General features: G+C 41.5%; 1 protein-coding gene across 4 annotated transcripts in view; it reads right to left on the bottom strand.

The window, feature by feature from the left end:
* Positions 1 to 20982, bottom strand: part of ADAMTS3 (ADAM metallopeptidase with thrombospondin type 1 motif 3) — a 257797-nt gene extending 236815 nt beyond the window's left edge. Inside the window, exons 1-2 of one of the 4 annotated variants that reach the window (XM_073891779.1) lie at positions 20888 to 20982; positions 18127 to 18154 (exon numbers count right to left, since the gene is read on the bottom strand). In XM_073891779.1, the coding sequence (XP_073747880.1) occupies positions 18127 to 18154; positions 20888 to 20935 (76 nt within the window). In that variant the 5' untranslated portion in view covers positions 20936 to 20982. Of the gene's footprint in view, positions 1 to 18126; positions 18155 to 18610; positions 19308 to 19465; positions 19646 to 20887 lie in introns of those variants that run through there. The other 3 variants (XM_025887595.2, XM_073891780.1, XM_073891781.1) reach the window with 3 other exon arrangements.
* Between the last annotated feature and the right edge of the window lie 1876 nt (positions 20983 to 22858).

The raw sequence follows: 22858 nt of genomic DNA on the forward strand, positions 1-22858 counted from the left end.
AAAAAATGTACTACAATGTGAATATTCGTATCTCATTTATACGTTTGAGGATATAAATATAGTAAATTTCCATAAATGATATCTGGTTTGCTTATCATCAAGACATGCTCCCAATTCATATATTATTGGCATAACTGACACCTGCTACAGATTTTTAATGAAGTTGCTATTATGTAGAAGAAATTTTTTTTGATTGTGTAATTTTTTCCCTGTAAAAATCCTAGGATTTATACTAATTATAATAGCTACTTTATGTTGCATTTACCATTGGCCCGTAATTTTATACACTGTAGTTTATGGTGCTGTAGTTTATATGGAATTTTTCCATCATAACAAACCTAACAATCACACTTCATGGGTGAGGAAACTGAGATTCAGGAAGTATGTGCTCAAGGTCAAGTAACTGTGAAGCTCAGATAGGAATCCAAGTCATACTCCAAAGCCCATACACTCATTCTGTTCCATTGAGTTGTGCCCCATAAATCACAGGACATTTTCAGAAAACGAGGAGAATGGGTAAAAAAAAAAAAAAAGTAGATATCATAATCTAGAAATTAAATATGCAGATGCTGGTCAGTTAAGCGCAAATGGTATTGTCATTTTGCACCAAATTCCGTACATGGGACAGATACTCATTTTAACATGAATGTCTATTTGGAGTCCACCTTACATCACGGTGGCCAGCTACAGGTTAAGCTCAATTTCACAATTAATGCCCCTCGTTTAGCCAAATATATTATGCCAGCTAAAATGCAAACACGCTGGGGAAAGATAACTCATTGAATAAACCATTTATCCCTTATTAAAAATGATTTGGAAGCAAGACAGTGGATCCTGGAAAAGAACATGAGGACAAGCATGAGAAAAGAAGACAAGCAAAATCTGATAACAGAAATTAAAAAGTCCCCCACCTTCATGATTCTAGCCTGAGACTAGTCCCGCAGTATGTAAAAGTACCCTGAAAAAAATTCTATGACCCATGAATACTTCTCACCTAGAGCAATTACACGGATGTCATCCAATAAATGAAAGTGTAAGACTCATAACTGAACTATAACCTATGATCTTAAAGTAACCTTATAGAACATGTTCACTCTTTTCCTGCCTTTTAAATACTTCACACAGTGTATAAAGTACCAGAAGACAAATGAAGGCATTTTACAACTTGGAAATTCTTTGAGTGCATGTTTATTATCATTATGCCATTTAGAATGGCCAATGAATTTATACAAAACACCCTTCTTTATTAAATGCACAGATCAAATAACATTGCTATAAATATTTATTAGACAGAGGAGTGAGGACTGTCACATCATAAAGTGAAGCCCGCCTCCAGCCCTGGGACGCGCAGCAACAGCATGATCCCCCCTTTGTGGTTTCTCTGGACCATCGTCAAGGACCCACACTAGGCATCAGCGTATGCACAGATGCAAAGATGTAGTCTCTCTTACAGCCAAATCCCTGGAGAATACTTTTAGTAACTTCTGGCTTATAGAAAGAACTCAAAACTTTAGGGAATGAACTTGAGTGTTGCAGGAGCAGAGTGATGGAGGGAAAGGCTTCCACAGTAAGGGATGAATCAGGCTCTTGGATGTGGACTGACAAAGCCTAGCCCCAATTAAGTATAAATTCCTTAAGGAAAAGAAACCCCCCCATTCAGCTTGGTATTTCCAATACCATCTAATACAAGATTTTGTACACACCAAGGTCTCTTGTCAGTAGGATCTGTTTAACATGTATTAAGTTAGTAATGCAGGTAACCGGAGAACCTTTGCTTTGTCTATGCTGTTATACACTAACTTACAAGACATACTCCCTAATGAAAAAAAAAAAAGACACACTACCTGAGGTCCAAGGGCATCTGGCTGCACCAGTAATCCCACTTACAACTCCTTCTCTAACTATGCATTTACTGTTTCAAAGTGAAGGAAATTTCCCATCTCCACTGAAGGAAATTCACACAACCAAAGTCTAGACAATATACTGATGCCTGGATTAAGTGACTAGAGAACTAGAAAATTTAGGAAGAATGCAAGGAGGCTCCTCCACACCCAGGAGGACACCCAGGGCCTCATGCTTATAGCAAACCATGCATCCCAGATTCTCTGGGACAGTTCCATTTTTCCACTGTCAGACAGTATGTTCTGCATTTTTATTCAAAATAAAGAAGGCATATTTCTATAGAGCTTTGTCTTCTCTGATGCTAAATAATAAATCATTCCTAAAATGTACCCATAAGACACATTGCTGAAATTAAACCCAAAATGAGTAATTTTCCAGTTGGGAATTATTGTAACCAAGGGAGAAGATGCACTTAGTAACCCATCAGGCTACCATCCCCCTAGACAATAGTTAGCAGAACTGACAAAGGAGCTATCAGGTCACCTGCCATTTATTGGCAGGATAAATACTGGGCACTGTGCTTTGTGTTCAAGAATATACCAGCCTGGGGCGCCCGGGTGGCTCAGTCGTTAGGCGTCTGCCTTCGGCTCAGGTCATGATCCCAGGTCCTGGGATCGAGCCCCGCATCGGGTTCCCTGCTCCGCGGGAAGCCTGCTTCTCCCTCTCCCACTCCCCCTGCTGTGTTCCCTCTCTCGCTGTGTCTCTCTCTGTCAAATAAATAAATAAAATCTTAAAAAAAAAAAAAAAGAATATACCATCTCTATGGCACCTAGGTGGCTCAACTGGTTAAGTGTCTGAGTCAGCTCAGGTATGATCCCAGGGTGCTGGGATCCAGCCCCACATTGGGCTCCCTGCTTAGTGGGGAGTCTGCTTCTCCCTCTCCCTCTGCTGCTCCCCCTGCTTGTGTTCTCTCTCTCTCTCTCTCTGTCAAATAAACAAATGAATTTTTTAAAAAAAAAAGAATATACCATCTCTAATTCTCTCAGCAATCACAGCAGGTGGGTGTTACTACCCCTAGTTTATAAATGAAAAAGCAGGCCTAGGAGGCCTGACACGTTGCAAGCAAGAAGCCAAAAGAAAAATTCAATTTTGATCATTTTGACACTGAAGACCACACTCCTATGCTCTTATTCACTTCAGAATAGATGGAACATCTTGCTGTCGATTTCTAATTTAAGATCTGACTTACAAAGGAAAACTACCACAAGAATGACAACGTTCTGCCTACCCGCAACCAGCCAACCAATTTTTCCTCCAGTGAAGTTTCAAAAATTTCTGTAAAAGGCTCTTAAATTCTCGGTCTTCAGGAGGGGAAAAAAAGGGGAGGGGGATGGTGGGGAAAGCTCAAAGCTATCAAAAGTATTTTCATCTCAGATTACAAGCATACAGGCAAATCAAATTATATCCAGTGTTAACTTACTTCATTCAGAAGTTACACACCTCACAGGCCCAAATCCTTCCACAAAGCAGTACAGCCTATGGATATGGAAGGAACTACACTGTCAGAAAGCACCAAGTTAAGTCAGTGCATGACCCTGAACAAATTTCTTTGGTTTCTCTTAGGCTCAGTGTCCTCAACTGTTAACTGGAGGCTAGTAACACTTCCAGCTCATAGGTCTAGTGAGAGGTTTAAACGAGATTACACAGAGGATGCAATAAATATGAGCTACTGAACACTTAAATGTAAGTTAGCTACTCATTAAAATATTGCCCACGTGCAGTTTTAAGATGTGAAACTATACACTTGTCAGCAGAGATGGCTGAAGGGCCACGGCAATTGGTATATAAAGGTCTTTGTGGGCCATAAATTCTACAAGCACAAATGGCCAGAGCCACCGTAAAGCCACACTGTGGTCACTAAGTCACCTGAACAGGACTCAGAAGCAGTGAGCCTTCCACAACCGACTGGCGTCTAGGCATGCATGGTCCACCTTCCTCCAGCTAAGACGGAGATGTTGTTTGTGATCTTACCAAGGAGCAACCCTCCCCACCTTGTGCACCAGCCCCTAACCCCTCTCCCCTTTGCGAGAACAGGTTTTGCGCCTGTCCTCTCTTCTTTCTTAATCAGTCTCCCCACATCACTAGATCATTCCCATCAACAAGTAAATAAGCAGCCGTCTTCTCTCTCACCTTTAATAAAAACCGCCTTGATGCCACACCCCGCTCTGGCTAATATGCCAGCACTTCACTACCCTTTAGAGCAAAATGCTCCAAAAGACTGACTACAAGAGATGTCTCCAATTCCTCTCTTCCCATTCTTGTTCTTTCTTGAGGTCACTAGGGACACCATGTTGCTGAAACCAATGGTCAAGACTCCCTCTCCTCACTTGCTGTTTCAGCAGATACTGACCCAGCTTATTTCTCCTTCCTTCCTGAAGTATGTTCCTTACTTAGCTTCCAGGACATCTTTCTCTTCCGGCTCTCCTCTTTCCTCCGTGGTCTCCCCTCCTCATTCTCCCTTCCTCACGTCCCTTGACTTCCATGACCTGTATACACCGCAGAGCCACAGGACCTGGTCCCTGGACTCCTCTCTTCTGCAACTACCCTCCGCAGCATGGTAAGTGCATCCCATCCCATGAGTTTGAGTGCCTTCACAATCGTTGATCTCCAGCCCTGGCTTCATCCATGGGTTCCTCTCTTGTCAACTCCATTGCCCTCTCCAGGTGGACATTCCCTAAGCACTTCAACTTAACATTTCCAGAAGTAAACTTCCTATCTCCCTGCTCCCAAGTCAGTAATTGGCAACTCTATCCTCCTAGCTACTCAGACCCAAAACCTGACTAAACTACCCTTAACTCTCATCACATCACAAATCAAATCTTTCAACAAATTCTATTGACTCAGCCTTTAAGATATCTCCAAACAGTGACCGCAGCTCACCACCAGCCTGGCTATTACCCTAGTCCAGGCCATTGGTCCCAGTTTTGAACGAGCCCCATACCTATTCTCCTTGCTTCTGCTCCTCCCCTTCATAAATTATCCTCAAAATAAAGCCAGAGTAATTAAAGAAGCAGGTCAAGTTCCTCTTCTCCTCAAAATCCATCACAGAATAAAATGGGTTTGCTTTGTCCTGCAGCCTGGCACTGAGAATTCTCACATCTCAAGGTCACTATGATTGCTTTCCTCTGGGATCTCCCTCCTTAATTTCTTCAGGTTTGTGCTTTAATGTGACCCTCTCTCAGTGAGGTGTGTCCTGACCAGTATCCATCTCATCACTCTCTAACCCCTTTCCCCATTTTACTTTTCCCCACAAAACTTGTCACTCACTCTCTGACACACCATAAATTGTATTTATGTTTACTTATTGTTTCTCCCACTAGCATATAAGCTCCACGAGGGCACAGATTTTTACCTGTTCTCTTTGCTACTGTTTCCCAGTGCCTAAAATAGAACCTGAAATCACTATAAATACCTGTGAATGAATGAATGGATGAGAGCAGTTTGAGCCTGAGGGTATATCTAGAATTAAAATGCACCATTTTTTCCCCAAATAGCAAGTTATCACCAAGCGATCAATGACAGCCAACTACACAAGTTGTCATATACCTCTACAACCAGAATTTTGCTTGCAAATGTTATTTCTACTTCTCACGGCTCTTTCTGACCAGTAAGTCAAACATATCATAGTATCCAGGTCTTACATTTAAGCTACTAAGAACCAGAAGGTGGATCTAGTCATTAAAACAGATCTCCTGGAATGCAGACACAGTGCCCCTCATATTTAGAAGCAAGGAGCAGGAAATCAGCCCCACTCTGCAATCCCTTTAGATATTCACAGAATATCTATACAGGTCAAAAATAAGAAAGACCTTGAAAATCATCTAATCTTTGCCTCTTTCTTACAATGAAAGCATCTCAAGTAGGTGATTTCCTTTTACGTTAGAGATGGAGTGCCTTTAACCTGCTCCTGCCTCTGTGAAAAGAGATTTTTCTCTGACTCTCCTGGGCCACTCCCTCTCTTAGCTCACCCTTCTCCTGGTAATGAGGAGTGATGTCTGTGATTTGTCAGCCTGGTGAAAAATAAGAAGTTCACAGAGCTCAGTGCTTCCCTCCTCACTCTTCTTCCTGGGAAGGATCCTGATAAGTACACGTTGTCTCCCACGTCATGGGGGCAAGCCCTGTCCTAGCCCAGCGGGGCCGGACACAGGCCGGCTGGGGTACGCACTTCCTGTCAAAGGGAGAGCCTCCTGCTACCCAGGCCTTGTTTGTAAAAGATATTTTTACTACATCTTTATATCTGCTATTTCTAACTTATTCCCTCAAGCAAGTGAGAGGCGTATGTTTTCTTTCAGGATCTCCTCAGAAACTCAAACTACCTTTAAGAAAAAGTATTGTTGTATCTTCAGTGGATGACTAAATTATAACACTAACAATTCTCCTTGTCAGAGAATTCTCTAAAGTCCTCATTTGAGAGTTTAACTTAATGCCTTCTTCCTCCTTGGGCTGAATCAAAGAGACACATTCCTGTGTGTGTGTGTGTGTGTGTGTGTGTGTGTATGTGTGTGTGTGTGTGAGAGAGAGAGAGAGAGAGAGAGAGAGAGAGAGAGAGAGAGATGTGTATACATCTGTATACACACACATACACACACTAATATTAAACATAACCTACATCAAAGTATTTGAGGAGGGGCGCCTGGATGGCTCAGTGGTTAAGCATCTGCCGTTGGCTCAGGTCATGATCCCAGTGTCCTGGGATCAAGACCCGCATCAGGCTCCCTGCTCCGCGGGAAGCCTGCTTCTCCCTCTGCCCACTCCCCCTGCTTGTGTTCCCTCTCTCACTCTATCTCTCTCTCTGTCAAATAAATAAAATAAATTAAATAAATAAATAAATAAATAAATAAATAAATAAAAAAGTATTTGAGGAGGCCATGTTCTGTTTCCATATACTTCAAGACCTTTTGGCTAATCCAACTTTTCATTTTAATATCAACCACCTTAGAATTTTCTCAGTTTCAAAATTGTAGCCATTTCTGAGACTTCGGGCTCTTTTCCACATGTCTGTGTACTGCACATAACAGACCCTCAGTAAATACAGGTTCAAGGAAAAAGAACTTGCTTCACACAAACTTGAACATGGCAGTTCTCTGCCTAGAATAATGTGTCATACCTTCTCTTCACCCCTAAAATATCTAAACTAAACTTGTCATTTTCACCCTAAATATTCAGCTTGCCTTCCTGACTTCACTGTTTATGTTCACCCTAAATATTCAGCTTGCCTTCCTGACTTCACTGTTTATGTGCTGATTCTCCCAAAGCTCCAGCTTAGAAAACTGACTTTATATCACTTTCCCCCCATTTAATATCATTCAAGTCCTACTATTTTCTCCTTAGAAATTTCTGTCAAACTAATCCCATTTCTTCCAATTGCTTCAAGTCCTTGCCACCACACACTGTAAACCACGAGATGCCAAGTCCAAATTCCCCAACATAATTTCTCACAGCCAAATATTGTATAAATTGTACCAAAATATTATCTGAATTACTCCCAGGAAAACTGTTTTAAAGTCCCATATGTAAAATGCCTAAATTCTGCCACTTACTACCTTTGTGATTTTGGTCACTTAAGACTTCTCTGTCAGTTCTAATCTGTTAAATGAGGGTAATAGTATTTTATTCATAGCTTTGTAAAAACTAACTGGCCTAATCTAAAGTGTTTAGGACACTATTTGGCACACATGAAGGGCTCGATAAATGTCAGGTATTAATATTACTGGATTATTCTCTCTGAACAGTTTCAATGGTTCATCATCACTTCAAAGATAAAACAGTTTCAGAAAACTGATCGCTTTTTTTCCATGTTAGACATGAAAATTGCTTTAAAGACCTCCACTAATCAAATCCTCTCACTTCACAAATAAGGAACTGAAACTCGCAGACTGGGTAACTGAACCCAAAACTGAACTGTCATTTAAGGCCCTATGCGCTCTGTCCCTAACTTCTTTGCAACATCATCTCCCATACTGGCCTACTGAAACATTCCGTTTGGCCTAGACCCAACTTAATCACGCCTCTCCTCAAAGTCCTTCTCCACCATTCGCCCCCAGGGAAAGGACTGCTCCTTTCCCTCCATCCATACAAATCTAACCTGGCCTACAGGGCCTATCTCAAGCCCCATCTCTCCCAAGAAACCTTCCCTGCTATCTTGTCCAGACTATAGACCTGCTGGTCTAGGCTTCTTAGAGCTCATCATCACACATTATCTGTATAAAAGTTCTAAAAATCTGTATGGCAGAAAAGTTATATGCTTACGTCTTGTCCTTTCAGAGATTTTAGGCTCTTTAGGATGGAGGTGTGGTATCTTAACTATGTTTAAATGTCCCCAGCATACAGCAGTCTTTGGGGGAAAAAAATCAATGGCAATTTTGGAAGTGGGGATTCTTGAGAGGGAGTGGTTTCACAGTATACCACTGTGGCCCAAGCTCTGGGATCATCTTAATTCCCTCATGCATTCAGTCTCAGAAGCTCACAACTGAGGACGGGCAGCTTGGTATCCATCTAATACGTTGGGCAATGATACCCAAATGTCTCCTAGAGGTTACTAGATGTCCCCAGCACATTACAAAGACCACACTATAGAACAGTAAGAGAACAGAGGTGTTCGGTAGTATAATCAACATTACTTAGACCTCAAGTGACTACAGTACAAAGCTCACACATATTAGAGCAATCTTTAGTTGATCTAATGAAGCCCAAAGCTACTCCTGGCATACAAAATATTGGAATACTTGTGATTGATGCAATATGGCTTGAGTTCCCAAGCAAGGAAGGGAGAAGGTGGGGTAAGACGGTTGATTACCGAAGGTCTGGAGCAGGAAGTACTGCGTTTAAATTCTGATTTCAAGCTGATGTGCATTTTGGCCTCTGCAAGCAAATTATCAAAATTAAGGCTCAGAGAGGTTGCCTGTAAAATAATGGACTCAAACAAGGTAAGGCACATAAAAGACTTAGTCCAGCTAGTAACAATGTAATAAAAGAAAAATTAGCTGAGGCTATTATCACCGTGACCATCCCCATCCAGCTAGAGCTATAGAAGATGGAAGTGGGCTTCCGAGTCCTTCCACGTTCCGGCACCTCTCAGGCCTCTCCCATGTCCACTCCAGCCCCAGCCTGGTGTTTCTGATATGGGTAGAAGGGATCCTCAGCTCCATGACAACCGAGGGCCTGAAGTCCGGGCTAGCCGTGACAACCCATACTCTGTTACCCCGCCCCGACACTAGGATCCTCTCCCAAGAATTGGTTGATGACTATTAAAGAGGCAGTTTACACAGGCAACTTCCTATTTCAGGTACAAATGCTCAGTATGCAACAATCTGGCCACAAGAAGGAAATCGTATAAGCTTTTTCAAGATCTGCTAAAGAAGCCGCTCCAACAACAACATTTCCAAATCCTTTGCTGAGGGTCGGAGAATGACTTTCATCAGAAATGACAGGAGCCAGCTGCTCTAGGAAAAATGTGAGCAGTGTGATGAGTGGACCTTAAAGAGGACACCACGCGCTGAAGGGCTTCCCAAAGCCGTAAACACAAACGGAGAAGGGGACACATCTTCACTGAAAGGCAATTAAAAAGTTAGTTGTGATACTTGCTGAACTCCTGAGCAGAGCCAAGGTCTCTTCCCCCTCACTTCATCTCCTCCAGGCTCTTATCATCGCAAGACAGAGAACCTCTTTGAAGTCTTTTATTTTAATTGCAAACCTACTTTCACAGTCAAAGATTTTTTAACAAGCTATTGGAGAAAAAAGAGAAAGCTTTTTTTTTTTCCTTTTACTCATTAAGAAAGAACAAATAGTCGTGAACTTAAAAATTCTTCTCATTTTTTTAAATCTGGTTTTTTCATAAATATTTGTTGCAATTGCACAATGTTTACGTTCAAGAGAGTCACTTAGGAAAGAACAGCACATTCTTCAGTGTTCCAGAACATGAAATCAGGTAAGAGAAGATCTTTCAAAAAAAAAAAAAAAAGAAGAAGAAGAAGAAAAATGTCCAAGTATTTTCTTGGTTTGCTACATCTTAAAATGATCAAATAATCAATAACAGAATAAGTAGAGAAGATATATATATATATATATATATATATATATATATATATTTTTTTTTTTTACGTGAGGCCCCAATGCCAAAATGTTAACATTCCGATCTTAGTTTTTAAAAGAAGCACATCTAATGGTTACATTTATCATCCCTGGAAGTTTTACAGATTCAAGAGCTATATTAGACATTCTATAAATTAATATTTCTCATATACCTCACAATTTTTTGATGGATAATACTTTTAAAAGACTAATATTGAGCCTAGAATTTAAAGCCAGGAAAAATAAGCATTTGTCCCCCTGGGCCAAAGGCTGAGGAAAATATGACAGACAAGAAATGCAAACAGCATTTTTAAAGGTCTTCACTGAAACTTACTTGTGGTGATTACATTTTCCAAATCTACAATAGTCTGGCTCACAGTATGACAAAAGTATGAAAAACGGGGACAGTGCACTGGGCCACTGTATTAGCTTCCTATTACTGCTATAACAAATTGCCACAAACTTGGCGACTTAAAACAATATATATGTATTACCCTACAGTTCTGGAGGTCAGAAGTCTGAAATAGGTCACAGGGGTCTAAAATCAAGGTGTCGGCAGGGCTGCATTTCTTCAAGAAGCTCTGGGAATAATCTGTTTCCTTGACTTTCCAAACTTCCAGAGGCCACAGGTGTTCCCTGGCTCCTGGGTCCCTGCCTTCATCTTCAAAGCCAGAAACATCAGACCAAGTCCTTTCTTATGCTGCCATCTCTCTAGTTTTGTCTTTTTGTCTCCCTCTTCTATTTATGAGGACAGACCTTGGAAAATCTGGGCTAATCTCCCTATTTAAAGGCCAACCGATTAGCAACCTTAATTCCATCAGCAAACTTAACTCCTCTAGGCCATGTAACATCACATACTCATGAGCTCCAGGGATTCGGATGTAGACACCCCTGGGGGGCCATATTCTACCTACCACAGCTGCCAGTTCCCATGCAATGTGCCGGGAAGCCCTCAGGCTGTGGCATGATTACATGTGTGCTCCCCAGCATCCATCCTCCTTTTTCTTTAACTGCACCCCAGGGTTCCCTCAGGTTAACCATCCTGCATTCCACTCTTAGTCCCTGTAAATCAAGAGTGAAATGACCCAATCCAGGTCAATCCGAGCACTGCATCCCCTGCCACACCAAATGGTTCCAGGATAAGCTAATGACTCAAGCCAAGCAGCCAACCAAACCACCCTCCCCCAGGACATTTTGCTGGGGCTATCAGAAAACAAGTGTTCTGTCTAGTGGGGAGAAAGGTAGAATGAAAGCCTAGAGATGCTGGTGACAGTCTTTGCCACAACCTGAGAGGCCACCAATCATATCCTGATAAAGAAATAGAGCCAACGCAGGAAAATGAGAAAGAAAGAAGCGTCGGGGGAGGAAAGAGAGGGATTTCTGACATTGTTTGAGCCCTCTGTTCAGCTATACCTGACTCCGATTACCTGATCAATTTTGTTTTCCTTAACCAGTGTCAACTGGGTTCCTGTTATTTGCATCCAAATGAGTCATGATTAATACAGGAACTTTCTCTCACTGAAGTGGAAAGGACTTTCCATAAACAAGATGAAAAGAAGAAAGAATTCTGTCCAGGATACATGAAATAAAGTTGGCCTGGAGTCTATACGGGGAGCAATCATTTTGCACCATTCATTCCTTACCCAACGCCCCCCCTACTGCCATATTCCAATGAATTAAGCAATACGATATTGAGATATCAACTTTAAGATAATACATGAAAATAGAACTCTCAAAGAGCTGTCACGTGGTGAGCTGAGTGGCTGGAGAGTTTACAAGTCCTTGACACAGTAAATTAGGATTCCTGGAAATTCATGGTGGTAGGCAGACCTATCAAAAATGTACGGAGTAGAATGGGGTGGCTCTCGTTGAGTAAAAGTGTTTTTTAAAAAGCACAAGACTAAGATATACTAATAATAGCTATTATCCTAGCTTGCTTCCCATGTGCCAGCACTTTATGAATCCTTTACAATTCTATGAACTAAGTAGTAGTAGTATGCCTATGTTTACACAGAAGAAAGAGATGCTTTGAGAGGTTAAAGTCAGCTAGAAAGTAGTAAACCACACAGTGAACAACAGTCTGTGCCCCTGACCATTCAATGGAAGAAAGGTAATGAATACTAATAGGTCCTCTACTGGATAGGCTGGTTATGTTTTAGAGTAAGGAATGGACTTTACATGTAAAAGAAAGATTTTTACATATAAAAGAGAACTCAAGCTCATATGATGAATGATTTCAATCATTCTTTTTATGTGCATATACACATATAAAAATATAAATGCTAAATACAAAGAAAGATTGTAGGAAATGTGATTTAACATCTAAGATCCCAGTATCTGAAGATTCATATATTTAATCCTATCTAATTACCTACGAGTTTCCTAAATGTTATTTTTGTTTTATCAGTCACTTCAAAAACAAGATAGACTGTTTCATGCTGGTCACAATTTATTCTAAATTCCATAAAGATTCATCATGCTGAATTTGTGGCAATCATTTTTATAAACAAAAGACTTGACATGACCACAAAATCTCTCCTAAGGATTTACAGTTAGTCAGCAAAATCATGTAAACATATTTGGAAAATTAGGATGGATAAATTACTTGTGGGAACAGAGATTCCTAAACTAGAAAACTCTTCCCATGCCTTACTACCCGTTCTAAAGAATAATACAACTCTCAAAATCTATGAAGTGGATGAATCTTTTCATAGTACTACTAAAGTTTACAAAACGTTTTTATAATTGATCATACTTTTGGGTACTTGATAACTAGAAAAATGATTAATTCATTACATATTTCAAAGATTGCATAATCAAGTATTTAAAAATTATATTCAGATTTAGGGAGAACAGAGCCAAAACTAATTTAAAACTGAAATTTTTAAAAATCAACACTTCCCTATACCACTAGTAAAAGTTCAGATCATACAAACTTCTTAAAAAGCCATCTGTCAAAACGTATCATGTTAATTTGGTTTTACTCAGCAATCAGCTTCTAGGGCTTTCTCCTAAAGTAGTCATTTGAAAAGCCGGCAGCTATCTATATAAAACACTGTGTGGTAACATTCATTATCATGAGAAAATGGGTGTCACTAGGGAAGTAAGTACATAAATTAAGGTTTATCAGGATAATGAGATTAAAACTATGTTTATAAGGATTTTGTAATGCTATGGTAAACTATATTAAAATAGCAAACAAAACAAAAACACATATACAAAAAATAATCCACACAATCTGTGTACTGAAAGATGACTGAGCAAGAATATGCTAAATTATGACAGTTTGGTACTTAAGATGATTGTCAAAAATCTGGGGAATACAGAAAAACTAAAGAAGACAATTTTAATGTGCACATGTAAACCATCTCTATTCAGAAGAAAAACTAATGAAAAAGAATAATTCAACAATTTCTAATAATAGACGTAGCACAGCTTAGGAGTAAAAGCTGATCTCTATTGGAGCAACACAAAGAGAAGGTTCCCAAAATTCTGTCATTAGAGTTCCATCTAAGTCATCCCTGTCAATATATCCAGTCCAAGTAACATAACCAAATCCTTCATATTGAAACCACTCATGATTTTACCAGGCAATTTGGAATTGTCCCTAATGGCTTTCCAAGGTAATCTGGATTGGCTACCCACAAGCCAAGAATACTTAGAGATAATCATCCTGGAAGCAGAAGTGACCATGGGGATTTCTTAACATTTCTGAGCAATATTATGATTATTTGGTATAATGACAAGAAAAAACAGTGAAAGTATGGGGAAGAAATATTTCAGCTAAACAGCACTAATAATTTGCTGGTAATAGATTAACATGCTACACTAAGTAACATCTTCATCCTCAAAGCTTAAAGCACTTAATATTAGCCATTATGATGCTCAATGGGGAGATGGAAGCTAAACCAGTGAAGTCAAATGCATGATCTTTAGCTACAAGAAAGAACAATGGCTATATAGGTAGCTAAAATTCTAAATTTTATGAAGGATCCCTTTAAACCCCTTTAAATCACACTTTAAATCACAATATTGCTGCTGGCAAATTGGTAGATTTTAATCTTAGGTTATCTTATCTCCCCTGATGCCTGAAACAGAGATCTCAAGTAGACATTAGTGTAAAATTAGTGGGCATTCCAAACCTGCACGTAATTCAGTTCAATTTACCAAATCTTATTGAACAGAAACAGAAAAGTGTAAGAAACCAATAAACCTAGCTCCGTGAGCTTTGTGGAATGAAAAGAGAAGTCACAAGGAGCCTTGATAACACTGAATAATTACTTGTATAGCCATTATCACCATCCTCATTTTCTTAGGGACCAATTAAACATGGAGAGGGGCACAGAACAAGAGCATTTAAGAAAAGTCAGAACACTAGGTGAATCCCAATCCCTGCTTACTAGATCTATGCACTGAATAACAAATATTTGAGGACCCACGAGGTACCAAGCCCAATCTTATATACCGGGGATACAGCAATCATCAAGACAAAGTGTTTGCTCTCATGAGGTCTACACCAGTAGAAATGCCTACTATAAACCAAGGACTAGGGGAAGTGACTCGCACTAAACCTTCAAAACCAAATAAATACCTGCAAATGATGAACCAATATTTCCCAGTAAACTGGATATTTGAGAGGACAAGATTAGCGACTTTATTTTGTTAAGAATGAAATATAATGGAATTTGAGACTTGGAAACAGAAATAGGGCAGAGAAAGATAGATATGCCCTGATTCCAAGAGAGGGGGTAAGTGAGGGAACTCAGCCCAACACTAAAGCCTCACAATGATTTTTCCTCTAATGATACTCAGGCAATTTCAGAGTGGTAGCTTATGAAACAAAGGATTCAGAGAATTCTTTTGCAGATCTTACAGAAATCTCTGATTTCTACAGGACCATGATTATTTCCTAAGCCACATGTGTCACAGAGCAAGACTCCTTATCCAATCAGGCCAGCCAACCAACTGCCCACAATTACCCTAGGCAATCCTACCAAGGCCATACTCTGAGTTAGAATGAAAGAGCTCCCTGATATGCCACAGAAGTATGTTAATGACCTCAGGAAACACATTTACACATATATACACAATGCATGTGCACTCACACATGTGTCTATATGTATATACGTGTCTGTATGTATACATGTATGAGTGTATATATGTGTGGGTGTAGACAGGTAGGTAGGTAAGCCATTCCTCTTTGGTTGACCAAGGAGCAGAGAAGTAGGTCGGAGTTCAAAGCCTATTTGCCCATTTTCTCTAGGGTGAATCATACTTGCCCACATACCAAGAAGGCATTTTTCCACTGGGTTGGAGAGAGAAGGAAAGAAGCAAAGGCCCGTCAACATACTACGTAGGTGATATTTCTATACACGGTCTAACCTGCCCGCATCGCAACCGCCTTCTCTCTACCTAAATAAAAGCCTTCCGACTCTAGGGGTTGAAGCATTTTAGACATATTTTTTATTGCTTTCTTAAGCACATATTGCATGACTATATTTATTAAAAACACTTCAAAACTGGCAAAATTAACCTATCCTGTCAGAAGTCAAGAGAGTGGTTACCCATCATGTGGGGATAGTGCAAAGAAGGTAGCACAAGTGCTAGTAATGTTGTACTTATTGATCCAGATGCTAGTCACCAGGAGTGTTCCCTTCCTGAAGGATCAGCAAGGTGTACACTCATACGCACTATCCTGCATGTATAGTATATCTCAATAGAAACTATTTTTTTTAATTCAGCTTCCTAATAATTTGTGGTTTGTCACTAATCAATAGTTATCTCTTCCTGAGACATTAAATTATACAAAAATCATTCAGAACCATGGACTTTTCTCTAGCCAATTTGGAGACCAATAAAAATAATTAATTCTACAAGCCTTATTAATCTTTCCTAATTGTACCGCTGATCAAATAGCACTTCCAAGCAGTTATATAAAACCACTTTTAAAATAATTCTTGGGAAAAAATTACTTAATTATATGTAGAGGAGGGCATTTTACCAAACTTTCAGGTTAACAACCCCTTTGCACGTTGGGACAAGGGAAAGAAATCTCATTCTTATACACAGATTTTTTTTTTAAAGGTATTTTTAAATCCCTTTTAAGTGCTACATAAATGATTATATCCCAAAGCCAAATGATAGCTATACTTTTACTATCACAAGACTCATGTGTCAAACCTATTTTTATCTTTATTTCTTCTCTTCACTCAACCTGAAAATGATGAATAAAAATGACAGTAATAAAAAAGAGAAACCCTATAAAGCAGAGGAACTTGGGAGCAAGAAAATCTCCAGCAACACAATCTGAGTCCCCCGCCCTCCCCTCTTCCACACTGCTACTCATCTTCCTCTACCAAATTTAAGCACACCTGTACCACTTTTTTCTCTGTAGAAACCTGCAACTGAAGTAATTTATATTAACAAAGGGACTGGACCAAAGTCTAACTCAGGGCCTCTTACAGGAGAACATGCTGATTCTATCTGAAAATTTAATCAAAGCATATATTTTATTCCTTTGATAGAATGGGTCATCTTTTTTACAGAATGGGTAATTTTTGATAGAATGGGTCATCTTTTTTCTTTTTTTTTTTTTGGCAGGGCTCGAACTCACAACCCAGAGCTCAAAACCTGAGCTGAGATCAAGAGTTGGACGCTTAACCAACAAAGCCACCCAGGCGCCCCTAGGATGGGCCATCTTAACACAGCTTTTTAATTTACATACTGAAAAGTTGGGATGTTTAAGGAATCAAATGTTTAAGCAAAAAAAAAGGAAGACAGTTTTCTTTTTTACTTGTTTGAGGATTTTTTTTTAACTCCTTCTTAAAAAGATATATATTCATGACTGAATGTTATCAGCTACACATAACAAATGTCTCTTCACAGACACTGTATATTAAATACAGTTCTCAGTCACTGTCCTCCCCTCTGTCCTACTCTTACTATGGAGGTCTAAGCTTGGAGAAGAGTTCCAACAATGCCAAACACTGCACAGGAAAGGAGCATTCTGACATATGCTGAGAGACGGCTACATATGGACACCTCTGGGCCTGGATCTTCCGGTCCCTGCGTTAGTGTACAAGTATGGAATCCTCCCAGCTCGCCACTATGCACTCTAGCTGGTAGCTGTAGAACCTCTCAAGCCTCATTTTCTCCAAATCTGAAACAGGCACAATGGTGTCTCTACCTCGTGTGTGCTTGTGAGAGTTAGACGACACAATGCGCACAAAGCAATTAATACAGTGCCCGACGCACAGCACACAGGCAATGACAGGTAACTATGCTTGTAGTAATCAAAACTTTTCACTTCAAAGATGACTTTACAATATCACCTGACAAATACAGAATTTAAAGAGACTAATACACTGCCAAAAGGAAAATTTCTCTTTTAAAGTAATCTAAGTTAAATGTATATAAAAAGACTCTGAACGGAGTCTGGCTTCTGGCCAGACGACTTTCAGTCTCTGAATTCAGCACAAATATTATTATAAATAGCTTCAAAAAAAGATCATGTGGACTTGGGAGTGACCGGTTACAAGTCACTTATACTCTCTGAGCCTCAGTCTTCTCACCCATAAAATGGGAATAATTCCCACATCATCAGGTAATACTGAAGTTTTAGACATTATTTTTAAAGTGCCTAACAATATCTTGCACCTTAGTAGATAATTACTGTAAAGCAGATGGAATAAGAGAAGTCCTCAGAGGTCTTATAACAAAGCTGGAAAATTTTGTAAGAGAAAAATTTTCATCCTCTTTCATTTTTCCCTCCTTTGTAGCATTCTTACACTTTGCCTTCTGTTCTAATCAGATGTGTTCCTCCTAATGCTCCACGAGTTGATTTGATTTGACTTATCTCCATGTCTTCTTCCAACCTCTACATCATCCTCCAAGTACCCACCAGTGGCTTGTCCAGGAACAGTAAAAACCTGATGCATTACAAGTCCAACGGCAGAATTTTTATATTCCTTTAAATCCGTCTGAAGAAAGTGGGGCCCTCCTCCCGAAAGAGGAAGAGAAGAACAGAATGCTCCTGAACTCCAAATTACTTTTTTAACCACAAACAGGAGAAATTTCAGAAACAATATTTTAATTAGCTTATTTCATTCTCTACTATCTACCAAGATAAGAATGACATCTGAGAACAAGGCTTACCTATTTGCACCATTTCTTCATTCCCAGCCTGTAAAGGAGGGGGAAAAGTAAAAAGAAACAGTTACTGGGTTTCATCTTATCACCTTGTACGTTCTATTTCTACCAGCAATGCTTTTCAGGAGCTAATCGGGAGATGCGGGATATGATGGGACTGGTGCCTAAAGGCTGCGCCTTGGTTTGTAGGTTCTTGTGGCTACAGAATGAGCCAATTCAATAACAGTCTGGAACGGGGAGTTGTTTGCCCGTTTTAATTTTAATATTTATAAGCCAGCAAAAATAAATACTGCCATTCAATATTCTTTTCTTAAAACTCGGATACTGGGTGAGGATTAGCAAAGAAAGTCTCCGTATTCATATGCGTGACAAGAAACCTAAAAGGGAGCCCGATATATCAGAGTTGAGGTCAAAAATCAACTAGACAATCTTCTACTTTTTTTTAACCTATGGCCACACCAGGCAGACCAGAGAAGCTACAAAAACTCACAGAGAAATTCTGTGCCCAAAGTCCCACCGGCCCTGAGCTGATGTGATTTACAACAAACGGCTCGGGGCTCCGCTCGTCCCGCCGAGCCTTCTCAAGGACTCTTCAGAGAGCAGCGAGCTTCACCTTGAGTCTCCAAAGGGTGGGGGCTGGGCCGAAAAGCAACATAGCTGCACTCAACTTAGCTTTAAAAGAGGAGGAGTTGTGCGGAGGGGGAGGGGAGTAACGCGCCCGGCGCCTCCAGCCTCTGCCCAGGAAAATGCAGGGCAGGAAACGTCCCCAGTCCCCCTCCCCAACTGTCAAACCCCAGCCCGGCCGCGGTCCTCCCAGGACACGTGTCTACTGGATCGCTCCCTGGCCGGCCCAAGGACTTCCTGAAACCCCCGCCTCCGGCTGCCCGAAAAAGCTGTGAGTCAGTGAGGAGGAGAGAAAGCCCCGCGAACCCGACTCCGGCGGCAGCAACCAGAGCACTGGGATCCTGGACCCAGCGTTCAGAACTTCATTCAAGCGCCCAGACCGCCCTCCGGAAAGGGGAAACCCAGATGGCCGGGCGAGGATGCGAATTGGCTGCATTTTGTCACCAGGAATTGTTACGAATGCCGCAAAGGGGGGGGGGGAGCCCTAGGTGTGACAAGCCTGGGCTCCCAGAGTGGGAGTCACAACCCACCCCTGCAATTCAAGCCCCCACCCCAGAAAACCCCGCACGAGGCGCCCAGCCCTCAAACACCGTTCCTGAAGGCACAAGATAACAGGGAAGGGTGGGAGGGGGGAGGAGGAAGAGAGGAGGGGAAAGAGGGGAGGAACTTTTTCGGGAAAAGGTTGGGTTTGAGTTTTTTATTGTTATTATTTTCCACTTACTTGTCCATCAGCTGAAGTCCTAACCTCTACCAGAGCGGCTGCTATCAACCAAAGTGACAGGAGAACCATCACGAGTCGAGTTCACTTTTCAACTACTGGGCAAAGCAAATGCCCAGAGCAAACCCCCCCAAAATAAGTTTCTTTAAAAAAAAAAAAGAAAGAAAGAAAGAAAGAAAAAGAAAAAAATGCAGAATAAAAAAAAAACTGATCTTCTGTGATTTGCTTCAATGAAAATGAAATTTGAGCTCTGAGACTGGCCCCCTCTGCTCTGCAGTTCTTTCCACTTCACCTTCTCACCCCGTTCTCCCAAACAGAGTGTGCAGGAGCGAGAAGGTGCTGCGAGCCGGGCACGGGCTGCGCCGGGAGAGGGGGAAGGGACGAGGGGCTTCCAACTATCTCTGCCCAAAGCGGCTTTTCCTGGGCTTTTCGAGCACCATTGGTTCCTAAGGTTAGCGCGGAGAATGCTTGGGTGCCCTGGAGCACAGCAGGGGGAAGTATTAGCGAGAGAGACGAGCGAGCGGGAGCGGGAGAAAGAGGCAGGGAGAGGGCGACTCCGCCGCTCACACAGAGGTGGGGGCGGGAGGAGCCGAAGGGGAGGAGGAGGAGGCTGGCGGAGGAGGTGGGAGGAGTGGGTCGCTAGCCGGCTCCTGTTGCTCTCAGTGCGGCGGTCTGCTGTCTGCCGGCGACCCGCCGGGCGCTAATAAGGCGGCCGGAGCCCCCCGGGCGGCCCCTCCCGCCGCGGCGCCCACGTCACGCGGGGCCGGGGCCCGCGCCCCCCGCGCCCGCCGGCAGGGCCGGGGCGGGCGCGGCCGGCGCGGGAGGACGGCAAGGAGTGGGGAGGAGTGGGGACGATTCCGCAGGCGGCCAGCCCCAGGCGGGGTCGGGGTTTGAAACCGCTTAGGTGGGGACTCGTGTGGCAGGGGGTCGACCACCCCCCCTCCCCGAGATCCTCTCCTGCCCCCGCCAGATGGGCTAGGGGAAGGGGGCGGTCCAGGGAAGCCGCTGGTCCCTACTGGCGGGACCGGCGTTGAGTTAATTATAGGAAGGGGGAGGGTCCAAGGGCCGCTCCTGGGCTTTAGGAAATTCACCTCCCTCCAAACTCCAGTGTCCTCCCAGCTAGGGAAAAGACTCCCCGGAAAGAACCCCAAGAACCTCCAGGGCTTAACGACGCGGCTAAATGCCCTACCAGACGCCTACCACGTTTTGTGGGGGTGGCCCTTCCCCACTTTTAAGTTCTTGTTTATGCTTTACTCGTTTATATTACTTTTGAAAGATATCATGTCTCTTCCTTGACTCACCCGGATGCTTCCGTTTATCACTAGAGTACACAGGCCTCAGCGTCTCTTCCTCCCAACAAGATTAAGTTATCAAATGATTTCTGCCCACTGTGCTCGAAGCTTCCTGGGAAGAGATGACACCAACCTGGGCTCCAGGGCCCTGAAGATGTGAAGAGACTTGGCTGGAATCCATGCCCAGGATGGCTTCCTGAGGTAGACAGATCCCTGTGGGTGCTTTCTTGGGAGCAGAGGGCTGGAAAAGAGAGTATTTCCACCCTCCTCTGACCAGTTTCGGATCCTCCCTCCCCAGAACAGACCATGAGAGAGGGGTGATTAGGCACAACCTTAGGTATAATCCTCAAAACTTCAACTGGAGTCTTGAAAAGGCCTACCTAAAATAAAGTGTGTAGAAGCTAATGTTTATTTTGCTAAGGGATTCTTCAGTAAATCATAGTTGTTTTCTTTTTTAAAAAATGGTGCGGAGTTTGGAGGTTTCTTATACTTTGATTCATTATTTAAGGGTTGCATCTTTAACTTACACATGGCAAGATTCTGTGTTCACTGGTGTGTTATCTGCTAAGTCTTCTCAAAATCATGTATATGGGACGCTTATATGTACAAATGAGAAACCAGATAACTAAATGGCCAGATAACCTAAATACACCCAATGGGGTATTAGGTTAATTAGTTTTGGGGTGGAATTATAATTAGACCCCGGCACTGAAATATGCTAAGTTACTTTTTCCCTTCAATTAAAGCCTTCAGCATGTTTGTAACCTGTCATTGACTTTCTATCCAGGAGTGATTTGCTGAATTTTATACCTAGTTTTCTCAGTCATTAAAAAGAAATAATCCTCTGGATGTTTCGGTGGCTCAGGTCATGATCCCAGGGTCCTCCCATAAGTCCCACATCGCTCCTTACTCAATGGGGATCCTGCATCTCCCTCTGCCTCATTCTCTCTTTCTGACAAATAAATCTTAAAAAAAAAAAAAAAAGAATCCTCATGTTCTATAAGTAAAAAGTATGTCAATTTACACTGACAAGTAAAAGAATACTAGAGTACAAGTCAGAAAACCTGGGTTCTAGGCCCAGCTTGGTCTGTTTGACCTTGACAAGTCACCAAACTATTTTGGTTTTCCCCCATGAGATATTTCAGCTCTAAAAATTCTCTGATTTTAAGTAATAACAAATACTGTATTTAGACATGGCATTACAGTAGTCCTTTTTGTGTTAAATTTTACGAAGTTCCGACATTTGTTATCATAACCTCTGGCACAACAAGCAATTCATATGGCTTTCATGAAAACAGTGGCTTCAGACATTTGGGGCCATGACCACAGAGAGAAATGTATTTTACATTGTGACCCAGTAAAAATTTCGTGATTCAGTACATGCTACACGCAACAACTCTGATATTTTCTATCCTATTTGTTTCCTGGGTTCTCCCCCTCCAAATCTGGTCAGGATCCACTTCATTGCTTTCAGGACTCAGTGAATCATGACCTTCATTCTGACAAACATGGATTTGAGAGCTTACAAGAAGCTTTATACTTCCTGGATTCTAAATGAGTCAAGTTCAGATTAATAAGTTTCTCCCAGTATACTCTAAGACAAACTTTCTCAAAGTATGTCCTGGAATGTTAAATGTTTTACACACACACACACACACACACACACACACAAATTCTCTGACAGTCAACTAAAATTTGTGACGTACCCAGATAAACAACATGAAATGGATTTCTTTATTTCAGAACTTCACAGGGACTTTGATATCCTAAGCACACTGTGAGTCTTCCAGAGAGAGATACAGTGCTCTACGGTCCTCAGACTGATTTGACCACAGAATGCTTTTTTTCTTAGGCTTTATCTTCTGAAGAACACACTACGTGGAGAAACGCCATTGCAAAGACCAATTATTAAAGTAAAATGAACTCTGAGTCAGATAGGTAGGATTCACATGCAGATTCAGCTTGAATTTCTCAATCTAAAATTAATTTAATAATTCTGCTTTTGCAAAATGTTCATGAAAATTAACAGAACCTTGCATGTAAACTGTTTAGCACGTGGTCTAGAACATAATAAGGGCCTAAATGAAGATTTTTTTTACTTGAA

Source organism: Callorhinus ursinus, unplaced genomic scaffold (assembly GCF_003265705.2).
Source record: "Callorhinus ursinus isolate GAN/ISIS: 27379988/994484 unplaced genomic scaffold, GSC_fseal_2.0 scaffold4, whole genome shotgun sequence".
In the NCBI taxonomy this organism is placed as follows: domain Eukaryota; kingdom Metazoa; phylum Chordata; class Mammalia; order Carnivora; family Otariidae; genus Callorhinus; species Callorhinus ursinus.